The sequence below is a fragment of the Actinia tenebrosa genome, unplaced genomic scaffold (genome assembly GCF_029948245.1).
Source record: "Actinia tenebrosa isolate PJP-AT-01 unplaced genomic scaffold, QUT_ActTen_1.0 PGA_scaffold0__85_contigs__length_37466705, whole genome shotgun sequence".
Taxonomy (NCBI): domain Eukaryota; kingdom Metazoa; phylum Cnidaria; class Anthozoa; order Actiniaria; family Actiniidae; genus Actinia; species Actinia tenebrosa.
The window spans coordinates 4,871,944-4,891,225 of NW_028292569.1; the positions used below are offsets into that span (position 1 = coordinate 4,871,944).

General features: G+C 43.1%; 1 protein-coding gene and 1 long non-coding RNA gene across 2 annotated transcripts in view; one reads left to right on the top strand and one right to left on the bottom strand.

The window, feature by feature from the left end:
* Positions 1-1,743: 1,743 nt before the first annotated feature.
* On the top strand, positions 1,744-4,127 carry LOC116294085 (uncharacterized). The gene is made up of 3 exons (XR_016119047.1): positions 1,744-1,878; positions 2,986-3,125; positions 3,295-4,127. It is a non-coding gene; the product is annotated as an uncharacterized LOC116294085 (long non-coding RNA).
* A 366-nt stretch (positions 4,128-4,493) lies between these two features.
* LOC116292103 (uncharacterized) overlaps positions 4,494-19,282 on the bottom strand; it is a 31,812-nt gene continuing 17,023 nt past the window's right edge. The window contains exon 23 of the mRNA XM_089026687.1: positions 4,494-5,342. Within this exon, the coding sequence (XP_088882813.1) occupies positions 5,245-5,342 (98 nt within the window). The 3' untranslated portion in view covers positions 4,494-5,244. The remainder of the gene's footprint in view (positions 5,343-19,282) is intronic.

Sequence of the window (19,282 nt, forward strand, 5' to 3'; positions counted from 1 at the left end):
TATGTTTGTCATTGCTTTATAGGCAGTAACTTGCTAAAATCTTTATTCCTACAACCTTCGTCTGCCTATTTTCATCGTAATCATCCTTCACCTAACTTACTTGACCTTTGACACTACTCCACATCTACACCTTATACTTCTATTTTCATCTTTCATCGTACTCACCCTTCACCTAACTTACTTGACCTTTGACACTACTCCACCTCTACACCTTATACTTCTATTTTCATCGTACTCACCCTTCACCTACCTTGCTTGACCTTTGACACTCCACCTCTACACCTTATACTTATACTTTCATCGTACTCACCCTTCACCCACCTTGACCTTTGACACTCCTCCACCTCTACACCTTATACTTACACTTTCATCGTACTCACCCTTCACCCACCTTACTTGATCTTTGACTCTACTCCACATCTACACCTTATACTTCTATTTTCTTCTTTCATCGTAATCACCCTTCGCCTACCTTGCTTGACATTTTACACTACTCCTCCACCTCTACACCTTATACCTCTATCTTTATCGTACTCACCCTTCACCCACCTTACATGATCTTGGACACTCCTCCACCTCTACACCTTATACTTATACTTTCATCGTATTTACCCTTCACCCACTTTACTTGACCTTTGACACTCTACCTCTACACCTTTTACTTCAATTTTCACCGTATTTACCCTTCACCCACCTTACTTGACCTTTGACACTCTTCCACCTCTACACCTTATACTTATACTTTCATCGTACTCACCCTTCACCCACCTTACTTGACCTTTGACACTCCTCCACCTCTACACCTTATACTTATACTTTCATCGTACTCACCCTTCACCCACCTTACTTGACCTTTGACACTCCTCCACCTCTACACCTTATACTTCTACTTTCATCGTACTCACCCTTCACCCACCTTACTTGACCTTTGACACTCCTCCACCTCTACACCTTATACTTATACTTTCATCGTACTCACCCTTCACCCACCTTACTTGACCTTTGACACTCCTCCACCTCTACACCTTATACTTATACTTTCATCGTACTCACCCTTCACCCACCTTAATTGACCTTTGACACACCTCCACCTCTACTCCTTATACTTCTACTTTCATCGTACCTTGTTATCTTTTTCACTCCTCTTATAATGACTTGCCCTATGTACGTTTACCTCAACCTTCATCTTTCATTTAATTCACTCAAACCTAGCTGAAATTCTAGCTGAATCTCTTTTCTTTCTATATCTCCATTACGCCAGTCCACTAGCCATATTACTTGATCAGTTTTTTTCTGCCTTTTTTATCATCCGTTATTGCATTCATCTTTCTTTGTTCGTTCATCAATGGTGTATCTATATCACAGCTTTTCATTTCTATACTATTAAATATTTTCATTAAATCAAATTGTTGTTAAATTAAATTATTAAATATTATTACTATTCAATATTACTTATTATCAATATTGTTAACTATTAATGATTTATAGCCAGTAACTAAATGCTAGCATTACTTCCAATTTGTTCCTAACACATTGAGTTGATTAAATTTCAATAAGATCTATAAAATTTGCCTAACTGTAGACTTGTAAAAATCATGTAAAATTCCCTTAAGATAGTAGAAAAATCCTCTTTTCTAGATGAACTGTAAGTTGAAAGAAAAACGCGGGAATCTTTTCCCTCGATGCGCATTGGTCGAAAATATACTTAGATTCCTAGCAAATTTCATTCCGAGGAGGTCTGGACACTAATCCAATATGGCGGCCGAACTGAACGAAGTTTGTGTAAAAAATGAGTGATTCAGCTACAAAATGGAAAAAATTATGGCAATAATCGCTATTTCGTTAGGAAAGAAAGCCACAGTTTATGCTGTAGGAAGAGTAAGTTTTAATTCGTATTGATTTATTGATGCGATTGCGGTGAAAATCGCGAAAATACTCCAAGATGACGCAAGAGATGTAGCTTGTGTCACACGTGTTTTCGAGAATAACTTGTACTTTTTTACGTAAGATCTTATATTATTTCTCGATCTCTTCGTGTCCAGTTGTCTATTGATCACACTACTTTATTCTACATTTAATCTGACTTATGTATGTGCAAAATTGTGCTTGTTAAATGGTTGAGTTCAAGTATTTTCGTATTTGATTGTGGCTTGTGATTGAGCTAAATATATTCTGCATGTATGCATTACGAGCGTGTTATTCACAAATTTAACGCCAATCTATATCGTATAATGTTTCCGGGGTAATAAATTCCGCCTTATTTCTTTTAGCATGTTGTTTGTAAATACAAACGTGAGACCAACTGCTGATATTCCCTGCACAATCCTTTCTACATATGCTGATCTCTACACACAGCACGTATATTCGACTTTAACGTTGATAATCATTAATTAGCAATTATGAAATAACTGAGGCATACTCGATGTGGCATACACTTAACATATGAAATAACTGTTTTGAATTGTGTGTTCTGTTTTAATGAGGTGCATGCTGCAGGAGAACACACATGTACACACACACACTTTTTGTAAGAGTGAGTGTACCTTGCCCGTGAAAGAATAGACAACGTAATACATAGTAGTAGTAGACAATAATTCTATTGTTTTCTTTTGTTTTACTTTGACTGTTACTACCTAATTATGCAACTTTTTTTCACGGGCCAAATAAAATCACTTTAAATGATTAGTACCTGAAGAAATGATTAGTCTAATTTGTATTTTATAAAAGAAATCAAGAACTTGCTTGCTGTGTGTGTGCAGTTATAAAGCACTTGAGGATTGGCAGAGCACTTGAAAAGTGTTGAGAACATGCTATATGTTATGCTTTTTACTGGGATACCTGTGGCATCACAGTCGTAAAATGCCTTTGTCTTAGTAACAGTTCTTTCATCTCTGCGTGCTTTATAACCGCACACAAAACTATCATATCTTCTATTTCATTAAAAATAATCCCTGACCTTCATTTAAATGTTTGTTCTTCTTCTAGTATTATGGTTTCCCAAGGTTGTACAGACGACTAGTAGAATTTAACAGACGTGTCTGTGCTGATAGACAAGTTATGAGAAGACGACAAGAAATTGTAAAAAATATTTTTAGGTTTCCAAATAAAATAATTGCACTATTCAGGTAAGAACTTGTGTTACCACTGTTTTCATTGCTACATGTTAATCAAGACATGGTTGTGGTACGAAAATCAGGCAGTATACTACTGTCAATCAAATATATTGTTTCCATTTACTTTCTCATGGTTCCAGTGCCCTTCTTACTAATCTTTTAAAAACCATTTATTTTTCAGACAGAAAAAGAAAACTACATGACATTAGGACCTCAACACTGCAAGACCTAAACATTGTTACCAGTGAAACTTTATATTCAAAACTAATAGTGTAAAATAATAATGGTGAAGAATAGTATGGACATGAAAAAAACAGTTCCTAACCATTATGTCACAATTAAGGGAAAATTAGTTCTCATTTGTGTGGGATGTTTTTTGGGTGTAAGTGAATTTTATATTATTTATCCTAAAATGATTGTACAATTTAAAACAATATATTGCAAAGAAAATCCTGTGATTTCTATATTTTAAATTTAATTTTGATAACAGAAAACACTTCCACTTCAGTCACAAAGTTCTAAGCTACTGTATTGCTGGAATGAATTGAAAATGCAGTATTTATTTTAAGATTTCAACAGGGCTTTCAGAATGTTTTGGAGTAATCTTAAGTCTGAATTAGCTGGCTGTGATCAGATAGATTAATGATAATTTTTTTATACAAAAGAAAAAGTAGTCTGCAGTTAACTTTGAAGCAACTGCTGGAGCTCCGACAGCCACCAGCTTATTATGAAAGCCCTGTTCAAGATAAATCATAAAATTTAAAAATCAGTGCAAAATATATGTTAGGCTACCTGTGGTATGAGTTGAGCTCAGTAAAAGACTAGTGACTTGGAAGAACTTGTGAACTATGTGAACTTCAAGCTTTAGGATACAAGGAATTTTAGAACTAAAATTTCTTCAAGAGAATCAAAGACTAAAAAGAAAACAGTCTGATCTGCCATTGAACTGCTTGTATCAACTTATAATGTGAAATGATAATATATTTATTGATTTAATAAAAATAGTGACTTCAATTTACTAAGATATAAAATTTAGGTTGATATTTACTCTTTTTTTTTTAACTACTTACCTTATTTCAATCATCTTCTGCATGTTTTCCAGTATAACACTTGATCTAAAGTGATTTGTACTACTTTGCCTGGTACCACAGTCTTATTGATGTAAAATCAAACTCTTAGGGGAGGGGGTGCACCGCCATGTGTATGCCAAATCTGACCCAGGGGGTAGGGGTGCAAAATAATATTTATATAATAAACATATTGTTATCCATTAGGGCAGGGTGTTCCTTAATAATATTATTACAAACCCTTGCCCTTTAGAAATGGATGCTGAATCACTAAAAAATAAGAATTGAATTAAAATCGGTTTAAATATACATCTTATTTATTTATGCTTTTATTTTAATGAAAAAATTATTGTATTTATTTTAAATACAATGTTTGAACAATATTTACTTTTTATGACGATTTCAAGTAAAGATGAGATTTGAAGATGATTAATTCATTAGCACTAAATAAAGATATCCCATCCCATTTCCCTTCCTTTTACCTTGTCTTTTAACTTACTTTAATATACTAATTTAACCTTTAATATACTAATTTAACCATAGTAGAGTGCAAACAATACTAAATAGCACAATTTCATGCAAAATCCATTGTTTTCTATTGTTTAACTAGCACTATTTTGTACTATTTAGTAATTAGTGTTTCGCGGATTAATTGTTTGCACTCTACAAACAATAAAAGTGTGCAATCTAAATAGTACTAAATAATGTTCAATTCTGCTTAATTAATACTAGTTAAATTATGTCTTATTAGTACTAGTGCTAAATTATAGTACAAAGTATTGCAGGACTTTAGTGTTTATACTCTAAATCCTATCTCATCCTATTTCTTTTCCTTATATCTTGTCATATTTTGTTCCCTTTACCCATTTTCTTTTCCTCTGCACTCTTCGTTTTCTTTGCCTACATCTTAGCAGATTTTTGGTTAATTCATTTTTGCAATTATGTAGTTTCTTACAAACTACAAAATAAATAAATAAATATTTTTAACAGACAGCTTATAAGATTATGTAACTCTTATTGTCACATGACATGCTGCATATCTGGCTTGGCGTTACTTATCCTTATCACTGAATAAGGCAGAGTCTAGACCCTTCTTTACCATTAGCCGTGGTAGGTTTTTGTAGTGCTTTTAATGTCTTTTTCTTGAAAAGCTTTGCTTCCCCTGCAAGGATGAAGGACATTTAAGAGTCTATTTCTGCTGGAGTTTATTAAAGGCAGTCAACATGGGGTTCCTGTGGGTTGTGGGTCAAGGGACTGGTACACTGAAGGTAAAGAAGATGCAAAATAGAACCCCTTCCCTCACAAAAACGTTTTCCAAAACCTATAGATATGGCGAGAAAGTCTAAAGATGAAACAGGCACGCATGTAGGAAAATGATGCATTACTCCCCATGCATGGCCGAGTCCTTGCTACACCACTAGCAGCAGTAAGGCGGACACGCGGAGCGCCGGCATTACTAAAAAAAAATACAAAGAAATGTATGGGGTGACGAGGCCCTACAGGGGGTCTTGCGTGGCCGGGTGGCATTGCGAACAGGGCCTTACTGCTGCTATGCCGGGCATGGTAAATGAAGGTTAAGATATTCCTTACATATAGATGGATGCAATCAAGAGCATACGCAACAAGACTGTTCGTAAGCTGAGAACTAAGGTATTGGACCGCTTAGACGCCGATTTCGCCTTCACAACTTTTATGGAGGGAGATACAGATGAAACAATGAGCGAAGAAAGAGCAGAGAAGATTATTGAATTGATGCCTGAAGGTAACTACCGTTTGGAGCTGACTTTCATAAAGTACCTAGATGGCGAATGGATAATTGAAAAAGGTCGTAATCCCATTAGGGCGTCTGGTAAACAATCCTTGTTTGTGTTAAATGAGCACACGCGACCGGGGGCACTCGTAGGTATTGACATGATGTTCTATGAAGTTGCTTACCCAGTTACTGTAGTTATTTATGGTGCATATGAAATTAAGAAGCCAGACGTTAGGAAACTCAAACCAATGCGACATCCAGGTAACTGCGTTGCGAAGTTAGTAAGGGAGTTCTTTGAGGATTCCACGCGGGGTGGTAAGTTAACTTTAAAGAGAAGAGAAGCCATAAGGAAATGGGAAAAGGACACACACAAAGCCGGAGCCACCATAGACAACATTAAGAAGTTGGAGACCGCCTTAGAACGCCGCATACATGTGAAAGACATCACTGACGGGTTCATTTACCCAGGTACGCACAAATACGGGGGCAGAGGTGCTCCCATAATCATTTACCAACACAACGGACATGCTTGGAGAGAACTTAGGTTCCCCAGGAAGAAGGAAATTAAGGTCTACAAGACTTCGCCGTTGGTAGAATTGGTCAAAGAAAGCTCTGTTTGGTTGATGGACGCGGAAGGGAGTCAGTTTATGACGCAGGATGGTACTCTTTACCGCCATGAAGTCGAACAACGGTGCATTCAAGATGCCTGCGAAACTCTAGGAGAAGACTTCTCAGACGAAGTCCTTAGTAGTCGCAGTTTGGATTTCTTAGCAGCAAAGAAGAGGAATGGGTGGAAGTCCACACCTAAGGAATTCGCTGACATATCCAAAGCCTGTGTAGAGCATGGTCATGGAGGTCTGTGGAACATGGAGTATGACGAAAACGAATACGTCTCCTTAGACATGAAACACTGTTACCCCGCAAGTTTTAAAGGATTGGGGGATTGTAAGAAGTATTATGACCGGTATGGACATCCAGACTCACAGTTCTTTCGTGTGTCTTTAGATGGCAGCTATGACGCTCCAGCTACGGGGTTCGTAAGGTTGACCTCGTGGGAGTTAGCAGAGGGCTTACATCCCATAATCTACGCGTGGTACGGTAAGCATTTACAGGAGAAGGAATGGATGCCGGTGCCGTTGTTAAAGTTCTTCGAAGAGAATGGACTTATGACGTACACAGCCCATGAAGCCATACTTTGCCACAGCGCCTTCACACAATGGTTGCCGGAGCACAACCCTACCGCACGCGTGGTCATAGGAAAGTTCACACAGGGTGCTAAGGAGGGCGAAAAACATATGCAGCGCCGTTTGATAACAGATGACGGCGAACTAAGCTTCCTAGTCCAACGTGCGCACGAAGATGGAACCATGGTGTCTGTGGAGAAGTGGGAACACTTTGTAGAAGCAGAGAAAAAGGCATACAAATGGAATGCTTTGTGTTACTACCAGGATCACAGGCCGCAATATTACCATTTGCGTGCAAGTATGCTTGCCTACGCGCATATTAACCTCTTAGCGATGCTTTTGAGGTTTGACAAAGAGGACGTTCCGCGTGTAGCTACGGATTCCTTATACGTGCGCCCGGAAGTGTTAGAAAAGATGCAGGAGTTCTACACTGACGACGAATTGGCTGAAAGTGGTCAATGGCGCGTTAAAGATGAAGAGATCAAGGCGTGGAGAGAACGAGTAGAATATCATGGTGAACACACGAAGGGTTCAGTAACGCCTACTAGAGAGGTTCTGCCTTTGGTTGATGACCCCATTTCTTACAAGCGCTTTTCTTACCTACATGGTACGGGAGGTAGTGGTAAGACTACCAGGGTTTTGCAGTTGTTTCCCAAGATAAAGGTGTTAACGCCGACACATCGCCTGGAAAGGGAACTATGCAGCCAGGGTTACGACGCACAAACTTATCACAGCTTCTTCCGTTGGAATGGACAGAAGTGGGTGCCTGAAGCCATTCACGACATACCGTCGGTGATACTTTGGGACGAAATCTGTACCGTGCCCTTAGAGATACTCAAGGAGTTCGTAGAGTTCCTAAGGGGGAAGTGTCAGGTAATATTCGCCGGCGATCCCTGCCAACCACCTCCAATAGCTGGAGAAATGCCCCACGAGTGGTTGAAAGGAATAGTAGACCACGTGGAAGAAATCAACACGGATTACCGTAGTAAGGATCAAATACGTAAGTTGAAGACAGAACTACGGGGCCTTAGCGACGCCGACCAATGTAAGACGTTACGCAAACGTGTGCGGGCGAAGAAGTATGAAGAATTCCTACTCGCATGGCATCCTAAAGATTTGGTGTTGAGCAGTAAACGTGCCGCACAGTCCCGAATACAAAAGGATTTGTTGCAGGTACACAGAGAACGCTTTCCTAATCACTTGGTGCCCGTTTCTTACAAGCCCCACGACACTCGCATGCAAAAGAGGGACGTCTGGGTACCTGGTACTGACATTCAACTACGGAACGCAGTAACCCACGACAAAGCCTGGGTGCCCATGGGAAAGGTGGAAAAAATAACGTCCCACCCCGATTGGCGGTTGGGTTATTGTATGACGGTCCATAGCGCGCAGGGACTCACCATAAAGGAAACCTTATGGGTCATAGACCAGCGGCTGTGTTGGAGTAATTTGATATACACCGCAGTGAGTCGCGTGGAGTATGCCAAGCAGTTGAAGAGAAGTTGGGGGCCGCAGTTGCGTTACGACCACACTACAGAAGACGTAGCTAAGGAGAACGTTGCTAAGAAGCTCCTCCGTTACAAGCGACACGACAGAGAAAAAAATATGACGTTCGACCTGTGTGTGGACGACGTCTACAAGAAAGGTGCAAGGTGTGCTAAGTGTAACATACCTTTGTTGTGGAGGTTTGACCCGGATGACGATCAGCAGTTCTCTGTAGATCGCATCAACAACAAGCGTGGCCATTGTAGGGGCAACGTTAGGTTGACCTGCCTGGAATGTAATCGGGCGCGTGGTGCTGCGCTACTCTGAGTCTTTGGGGACTATGAGCAGCTCTTCCTTGACGAATCCACGACTTGGGCCATCTAGGTAATACAACACGGGTTGCCCTTCCTTGGTGACGGACTTCGAAATCTCATACGTTTCCAAAGACCAGTTGGGATCCGTGGCTCTCTTACTGCCACCTTCGAGTTCCCCCGGCTGATAGAGGTATCTGACCACTATGTCGCGGGGTAGCTTTTTTTCCTTCAGTCCGACCGCCCTCGAACTTCTGACGTAGGACTTGTGTTCCACGTGTTTCTTTTTTATGGCATCCCTGGGTTTTATTCCCGTAGCCCTGGCCGCCTCGTTGTTCAAAGCCGCGACGACCTGGGGGAGCCTCTGAGTCCATTCCCTGTTGCGTTTGGAGGGATCTTCCAGCTCTTTCCAATACTGGTACCCAAAGAGACGCTCGGCCAGGGTCTTATTGAATCTTTCAACGATGCTCTGACCCCTGTGGTACTCTGCCTCGGCTCTCCTAATCTTAGTGTCGTGGTCTTTCAGGGTCTTAGTAACCACGCCCATGAACTCTGTCCCCGCATCCACTTGCAGCAGCTTGGGCCATTTCAAAACGCGCTTATAAATCCTACCTAGGGCTTCTGCGACTTCCCCAGAATCCTTGCTGGTTATGGGTTCGGCGTCCTTATATCTGCTTGCGATATCAACTACGGTCAAAGCGTATCTATAGGTCTTTCTTCTCACCTTATCGTGCGGTAAGAAAAGCAAATCCGCCTGATGAACTTCATTAGGGGCATTTACGGTAAAGCTGGGCCTGGGAATGTACTTGGGCACGGGAAGATAAACCTGCCAGAGGGTTTGTTTTCTTAGCCAGTTCTTAGCCGTTTCATCTGATACCCTGGCCGCGGTCGCGAGTTTCTTGATGGCCGACGCTCCTTTCCAATAGCCTTCAGGCCCATAGTAAATCCTCTTGAGTTTGTCCTCTACGCGGCCCATTATATGAATAGAATCGCGCTTCGCTTGATTCAAGCGAAGGATAGGACAAGATTGATCTTACGTCCGTTGAAATCCACCGTCTCTCCGTCCACCTTAATGGTGATGTTTATGCTTTCTACCAAATTAGACAAGTCATAGCTCAAAGAAATGGGAGTGTATTCTTCTGAGTCAAATGGATTACCTTTGGGCAGAAACTTGGACATAAGAGAAGACTTTTCTCCATTGTTGTAACTATTGGCCAAATCGCAATAGACTTCATAAGAGGATGCGACTTTCCATTTCACATCATATGTACTGCCGCTATTTATCGTGGTACTAGTAAGGCCCAGGAGTTCTACCAATGAACTGTCCTTTAGATTGGCACTCCCACTATTTTTCTTGAATGTCATTTCATGGGGCAATCCTGCGGTAAGAGTATATCCATGCTTTGCTAGCTCCTTAGCCAGTGTTATAGGGGTGTAATGGGAATCTGGTAACTTTGGCTTGGTGCCGGAAGTTCCGATGACAAAGCCATTAATCAAATTATACCAAGAATTGTACAAAGAGCAACTAACCAACCGAACCTTACAGGCTTTGATGGGAGGATTCAAATAAGTAGTAAAGTTATTCTTATTGCTTTCCAAAAAGACGATCATATATTACAGGGGACAAGTCCCCTTCTAGTGATCTGAGCGCAGCTCAGAGCAGATACGCCAAAGCTACGCCTCCTGCCAGCCCTGCGACTCCTACGAAGACCAGCTCACTATCTTTTTGTTTCTTAGAAGGCTGGTAGTAATTCTTGAACTGAGGCCTTTTTAACCCCGTTAATGCCGCGGGGTGTGCTTGCGCATAGAGCTTAAAGGCGTAGTCCGTGTTTTCGAAGTTCTTATCCGCCTGCATTTTGTCTTGGTAGTTCTTGTCCAACCAATCCCTGTAAGCTTGTCTTTTTTCATTCCAAGCCGCCACGTCTCGCTGATATTTCTCCAGCGCTAAGTCGTGTCTTTTCCTTTCGGCGTTAGATTCTGCGTTCTTGTCGCCGCCGACTAATTTATCCAGATATCTACCACCATAATTAGCCCCTGTAAATGCTAAAGCTGCAATAACTCCACCTGCGACTAAGCTAAGCATTATATGTTAGGCAGGTACTTTTCTTTTTGTAGGTAGTCTTTTGCCATGATAGCTCCGCCAACGACGGCGGTCATCTTAGCGAAATTAGAGAAGCTCTTGCTTGGGTCGTCGGTAAGGTCTTCTTTGAGTACTTTCTTACCCACCCAACCGATGCCCGCAACGATGGAAGTGATAATAGCTGCTTCTTCAACAGTTTTCATTAGCGCGGTCGACATTATATTACAAAGGGAGAAGGTTATTCCATCTCAGGGATGTTGCTCCTTCGGACGACGGGTTCCGCGGGTGCACGATATACCGGGGGCTGTCGTTGTTCTGCCTTTTTCGTCGTTCGCCATTGTAAGTAAAGACTGCCGGCTGCTAGGACGATTCCTACGGCGCCAATGACGTAACCGGGGTTCCAAAAGGAGTCCTCTTCTACTACTTTTTCGGCTTTCTTGGCTTTGTTCTTCCTATTCATCTCAGCCAGCTTCTTTCCCGCGGCAACTCTGCCGGCAGATTTGGGCTTGGTAATCTTGGTTTCTTCTACGGGTGGTTGTCCCTCGGCGTCGCTCATATTATATCTAAGGACTTGAAGGACTTGACAACGACTTAAGGATGACTTGGTGACGACTTAAGGATGACTTGGTGACGACTTAAGGATGACTTGGTGACGACTTAAGGATGACTTGGTGACGACTTAAGGATGACTTGGTGACGACTTAAGGATGACTTAAGTAAGTACCTATAATGACTTGAGTAAGTACTTGACGACGACTTAAGGATGACTTAAGTAAGTACTTGATAACGACTTAAGTAAGTACCTACAATGACTTAAGTAAGTACTTGACAACGACTTGTGTAAGTACTTGATAACGACTTACAAATCGGCAACGACTTGGTTGGGTATCTCAGCAAGTGCTGCCTGGAAGACCTTCTCAATATCTCTGTTTTTCTTGAAGTCCTTCCAAGATGTGAGTACCTCCTTCAAGTCGACATGCTGAGCTACGTGAAGTGCCGCAGAGGCGACTGCCATTAACTTACCGCACTTCAAAGACAACCACCCGCAGGTTATCTTAAGTTCTTGGGATATGACGTAGTCTTCACTTATGTCCTTCTGTAGTTGCTCCACGTCGTCTATGGGCAACGCAAGTCCAAGCAACTTAGTGGCAAGTCGGATAGCGGAGTCTGCTACGGCGTCCGTGGTCTTACTTGCAAGGGCGGCCTCGTACCTCTTATGGAACTTCTTGACTTCTTCTTCTGGCAACTTATTAACCTGCTCATGGGTAAGTTCCTTGCCTATCATTTCTTTACACTTCCCAGAAGACACAAGGATGTTAAGTTGTTCCTTGAGGTTACTTTCATGTAGCTGTGTGGGGACTTCATCTAAGAGCTGCTCAATGTCCATATACATTAACGTCATAAGGAAACCTTAAGGTGAATATCATCTTAGAATGTTGGTTGGTCTTTAAGTAACGCATGTGTTCATGTAGGCGTTCCTTGGATATCTCGCCGCCGTAGTCGCTTATGATGGTTTCCAAGTCAGACTTGCTGGGCGTGTAGAAGACTACAAGGGTGCCTATGTTTTCCCTGAATGGTTTAGAGACGCTGGTGAGCTGCTGGGAGAGCAACCAAACGCTGATGTTGTCGTGTCTGCCGCTGAAAGCAAGTTTAACGAGTTCAGAGGTGCGTCTTTTTACGTCATCTCCACAGGCTATGTCGTCCAATATAAGGAGCGTTTGTGCGTCTTTAGGGAATTGCCGGTGCCAGAATACCAAGTGGCTGGATAATTCGTTGGGGTCTAAGATGTCTACGAAGAAGTCGTCGTCTTTCATTCCTATGCCTGCCCAGGTGCGGTTGTTCACATAAGTCGGGCATAGCAGCACTATGTAGTCGAAACGACACCTAAAGGGTCCTAATAGTTGCTCCACGATGAATTGTGTCTTTCCACAGCCTGTGGGACCTACTATAAGAGCATTGCAAGGTATGTGATTCGGGTTCATGTATATATAGATGGACCCCGTGGAAGCTGTAGGGAAGATTATCGCCGACGCAAAGGATAAGAAAGATACCATAGAAAGGCAAAGGGAGGAGATAGACCAGCTAAAGGCGCACGTGCAGGAGTTGTACGATGAGATATGTGGTCTGAAGCGTGCAGAGAGGTTTGGTGCGTTGGTAACAATGGCAACGTGGGCTAAAGAGTCAGTCAAAGACTTCATGCGATATCCTCCGTAAGGCGGGAAGAATTCTTAAGGGTGACGTTAACGCCCAGGTTAAGGGCCTGGAGGGAATCCCAAGAAACGCCTGGGTTGGTTCTTTGTTACGTCTGCCCGGGAAAGAATCTTAAGTATTAGGTTAGTCGTTTGTTAAGTCCATCAGAGGTCTGAAGATAAGATGTGCTGGTGCGTGTTAAGTATTAGGTTAGTTCTTTGTTAAGTCTCATCAAGGACTGATACTAAAATACTGTGGTGTGTGTTAAGTATTAGGTTAGTTCTTTGTTAAGTCCCAACAGAGACCAATCTTAAAAGGGGAAGTGTACGTTAAGCAATAGGTTAGTCCTTTGTTAAGCCTCATCAGAGACTAACGTTAAAATACTGTGGTGTATGTTAACATCTAGGTTAAGTAATTGTACGTTAAACTGAGGATAAGATATTGTTAGTATATATGGACTGCTCGTTGTGTAAGAAGGTGTTCAGCACCAAACAAAGGTTACAATACCACGTTAACAATAAGGTTTGCACAAAGACGTTGAGTAAATCTTGTGGGGATTGTGGTAGGGAATTCAGTACAGTTCAAAAGATGCAGCAACATAGAAACAAGCGTATCTGCACTCTTTGTAAGGGCTGTAATAAAGAATTCCCCTTGGGGATGCAGGAACATTTAAAGAGAGGAGTTTGTAATGAGGACAGACGGTGTGGCTTCTGTAATAAAGTACTTAGTAGCCGCCAACGCTTACAAACACACAAGAAGATGCACAAAGGAATTTACGATTTCCTTTCCAGGGAATATGACTTATAAAGTGTGGATTGTTACCAATGTGCGGATCTGATGAGTCGTTGTCCACACAAAGAAGAATACTTAAGGAATCGAATAGATTACCGTAAGATGTTAATACGTACCTTCCCTTACTTTGAACGTGCTGAAGGAGTTCCTTGGACTAATAGGGAATATTGGAGGCAAGAATGCAATGTTTGTGGTTGCGTAAGAGAAGAAGAACATGTCTTCAATTGTCTTAACAAATACTTAACCTAGGTGTTAACGTATACCACAGCATTTCAATACCAGTCCCCCAGAAGACTTAACAAAGAACTAACCTAATACTTAACATACACTAGCGTATTTCAATATCCTTTCTTGTTGGGACTTAACAAAGGACTAACCTAATACTTAACATACACCCACCCTTTTAGAATCACTTCTTAGGTATATGTTGGCCTACGCAGCAGCGTTCCTAGGAGGCATTCTAATCACCCTTTCCATATATGGACTGTATTACGAGCGAACCACCAGCAGATTGCATCACGCCCCCCAAACCCCTACCGCGTAAAAAAAGGCACACCTGCCCAGACTGTGGCGAGGTATACCTAGAAGGACATGAGTGCCCCGAGGCTTCCGAACCAGAGGTCCTTACGAATGTAACGGACTTTCCGGTTCATATTTAACTACGTCGAACACCCACTTACCGCCCTCCTTACCGTGACTCATAACGTGGGTAACGTCCTGGCCTTCGATAGCATATCGTACCCTATCGGGAGCCCAAAGGCTGTACGTCCGTCTTTTACTCTTTAAGATCAGGCGTAGGCGGTTGACGTCTTCAAAGGCTACGTAATTCTTCACCTCGTAGATTTCACCTATTTCTAAGTCCTTCCAGTGTGTCTGGATGAACTTCAACTCAGCGAACTTGTTGTGATCCATTATACCTATGGAATATCTTTAAATGCGTTGCCAAAGTCTCACGGGTCTTAAAGACCTTGCGACACCACCGACAGGGAATTCGCAGTTGCGCTGCGTACTCCGTTATCTCTCTGCAGATGACATCGTAGTCGCTGCTGACTAGTACCTTATGACCGTTTTCTTCGTACCTCTGTAAGAGACGGCGTTGATCCTCAGATAGTACCCCGTTGCTTTTTGGGGTCTTCAGCTCGATGCAGAATCCACGGTAACGTACGTGTGCATTCAGGATCATTATGTCGGGTTGCCCGCGCTGATATCCTTTCTGCCAACACTTTATGCGTTTACCATCTGAATCCTGCAATTCGCCCAGACCAGGGGTCACGAGCATATAGGGGTAAAACTTACGGATGTAATCCACTACTTTTTTATGCAAGTCGAACTCATTTTCGATCTTGAATACCAACTTATTTGGACCATCGAAGCGCCTTTCTACTGCGTACTTACCTTCCTTACGCAATGCGGGTAGGACTTCTTCAAAGACCCAATCACGGAACTCCACAGCTTTGGGTAACTTAGAACTAAATATCAGTTCATACAACCCAGGTTCGGAGATGAATATGGAATTTGGTTGTGCGTTAGCAAGGGGGCGGTGATTTGCAGCCCCCTTTAGCTCATCCAACCTCTTCTGGTATTTCGCGGATACGTGTGCTCTAATTGCGTCTTTCGGGCGCTCATAACCCAACGCAGACGCCACTTCTTTCGCTTTGAAGTATGGTTTGTCGCCTTGCACTATGCATTGCAGTTGGGTGTTGTTGTTTTCGAATACGCGAAGCATTGTATATTTGAGAAATATTTTAACTTTTTCAATATGCAACGCTCTTTAGTTGGTTCATTTCAACGCTCAGCTGCGCGTCAGACACGACGAAGACGTAGCAGTTTATCTTGTCGCTGTCGCCCGCGGAGGAGTTCTTTGTGCGCTTGATCTCCAAAGTAATACCATCCTGGGTATTTACCAACCGTAAACCCTGGCCATGTAGGTCTTCATCGTTCGTTGTGCGCATATCAATCCACAACGCATACTTATCCTTAAAGAATTCGTCGGGGCTAATTTGGTCGCCAAACTTACGCATTGCCTCCCTGTAGACGTCTGCAGGCTTTATTCCCTGCGAGTACACCTTGTTTGGAACCCCGTTGATATTCACGCCAACGTTGGTAATGTTGGGGTTATGAAAGGCCTCGGAGTCGCGCTTACCGGCCTCGTAGGGCTTAGCAAACACCAACATTAACCCCGTGAGACTTCTTCGGGGGATATTAATACTTTGGTTAATAACCTCATCCGTCTTATCCAAGAAGCTAAATGTCTTATACATCACTACGTGGTCGTAAAGGAATGCCTTGCCAGAGCTGTACTCCATACCCGCATTACGAGCCAAATCTTCGCTGTACACGGTTTCGTACTGCAGCTCTAAGTTCTTGATGGAATAAGGATCGACAGCCCCGCTAATTGCGGTGTCCATTCCTCCTATGACGTTCGTGGTGTCCGCCAAGGTTACTTCAAACTGTAACTCACTTAGCTGTCTGGGATAATACGCACCATGATTCGTAATCACCTCAAAGTCCAAAGGGATAACGTACTTGCTACCATAGGCGGTCTTTACCCTCGTCGCGTCTGCTACTGCGGTTGCTCCGCTGGAGTCCGTAGGCGCCGGGTTGGTGTCGCTGCGAAGCTTACGAAGAATAACGCTTCCAATTCCCTGCTCTACTTTCTGTGCACGGTCGAACGCCGTCAACCACAAATCTTTGTACGTGGCATACAAGTCGTACCTATTCAAATCCAACAAGGATTCCCCTGCGAACTTTACGCGCATCTTGGAAACCAAGTTCCTACCTGCGTTATTGACGGCATAGCGCTTGTCCGCAGTACTTGGTTGTACCGCTAGATCGAACCTCAAGGCCAAAGTCCCAGGAACCAACACCAAGTTGTCTGTTAGACGGGGCACACCCACATACAGCGTTTCTCCTGGCCTTGCGGTGCTGGGGGTAAAGGTAACCCGATGAAAGGTGCGCTCTGCTTTCAGCCCACCAACCTGCTTAGGCAATACATTGGGGTTTAACTTTGAGCTTATCATATATAATGGATGGAGAAGGATTAGATTTCGATCCCCTTACTGAAGAAGGTCAAGCAGATATTAACGACGACGAATACGACGCATGGACTAAAGGCAAGGAAGACCCCCTGATCTACGACGCAGCCTTAAGAGACAAGTTTGGTAGTAGGTGGAGGAGGGTCAAGGCCACATTAAATCGTATGTTCACACGAAAAAATCCATACAAACCCGTTCCAGAATTTTTGCAAATGGATTACGTAGTAGGTCCAGGCGGCGACATTCCTGAAGCCCCCAGCGCTGCATGGCTTAGTAGGGTTCAGGAACAAATGAACGAATCCATGGAAGAAACCCCGGACGACTTTGATAGGATCAAGGATGAATTCCCAAACTGGGACCCAAACAAAGTCCAAGTAATGTTTAACACGGATAACGAATGGGGTAGGGAAGTCATAGTAGCAAGGTTAAATAGGTCTAATGCTCGTCCATATGTCATCAGGGACTTAAATGGTAAATACTACGCAGATAAAAAGATTCCTTCAACCCTTAGAAAGGCATTAGGAGAACCCAACTTACCCGAAAGACTGAGAGAAAATAGTGAGAATTTTGACGAAGCCGTCGAAAGAGTTAAGACCATAATGCAGCGGCAACAAAAAGGTCTTGAGGCGATAAGGGAAATCGAAGAACTAAAGGAAGCGATGGAGGAAAGGGAGGCAGAATACATGCGACAAAACCGACTGCTCCTCGATGCCCAAAGCAGAGAACTTAACGACAAGGATCAACGCATATTAGAACTTAGAGGACAAAGAGACAAGGCCCTACGCGAAAAAGATGGCGCTAAAAAGACTTTCCAGCTTGCCCTGCAAGACCTAGATATTAATAATGAGGAAGCTAAGGACTTACGGACCACCATAACTAGGTCTTTAGAGGAACGGCGGCAGTTGGTTGCTGAAATCAACGCTAAAGAGGAGCAACTTCGGCAAAGAGATCAGGCTATTGAAGACATGGAGGGGCAAATAGAGCGGCAACGAACAGTCATCGAAGATCAAACTCGCCCCGAAGAGGAAAGGGAAGCAGCTCAACGGGAAGTAGAAGCCCTTCAGGAGAGACTGGCGGAATTACAAGCGCAAAGGGAGAACTTGGAAAGGGAATTGGGACTAACCACCAAAGAAAAGATAAAAAGGGCCCTCTTGAAGTATGGGGTACCTTTAGCATTTGCAGTCGCCGTTTCAAGCGTCGTAGGGGTAATCATATCTGCCCTTAAAGCTACAGGAGCTGGTGTGAAGAAGTTAGGCAATGGCCTAACAGAGTTGGGAAAAAAGATGGCAGCCAGCTTACCTGGGCTGCTTGGTTCTGTTGTTTCCTTGGCCTTAAAGGCAGGAGGCGAATTGTTAAAGTTCGTGGGTAACAACATTTGGATATTAGTTGTTGCTATCGGAGTGGTACTTTTGAAGAAGATGAAGGGATGATCTTATCCTTGTGTATTATGTCGGGCTTATCGTCGTCGGGCATCCGAGGCATCCTCGACTGGGGATAAGTAAAGATAGTATTCGCACCGCCTTGATAATGCGGAACTAGCGGCAGCACGCTCATGGTGCTAATGGGCTTATGATTCCAAGTAGCATCCGTCGAAGGGTTAACAGTCGGGGCGGCATTTATTCGTATGCGGCCGTTACCATCGCTGGGGCGAACTTGAAGCTTTGCATATTGACAATTAGCTATCATATGGAAAGTTACCGGCGTTATGTCTTCCGCTTGCGGAGGAACGGGCTCCGACGAAAAATGAACTGGATGTCTGGTATTACTTTTTACCCTGTAAGGCAGTAATGGATGGTTATTCTCATCAACGATCCTAAAACCGGCATTGCATGAGTACCCCGCCGAAATACAAATAGTGCACATGATCAATCCCAGGCCTCCAACCTCCACCCACAATCCGGCGTCTTGCCACTTGTCGCCCACGTACTCCTTTTCCTCCAGGTAATGGAGAAACCAATCTTCCTTCGCGTGTGGATTCATATATTTCAGCAAATAAATTTGCTTCTAAAGGCTAAGCACCGTAAGAGTGCTAATGGTAGCGTGATTATAAGGTCGATCTCTTTGGTCATGTATGCTATTTATCGTTACTACGCCCGTGTCGTCTACTCTCATTTGCAGCTTTACCTTCCCATGGCAATCAGCAACCATGTGGAAAGTCCAAACCGATAGATTTTCGGCGCTGCCGGGGTTGGGCTCTACGGAGAAATGCGTAGGCTCCCTGTTGTTTGTCTTATTTCTCATAGGCTGCAGTACGCCATTCTCATCCAGGAAC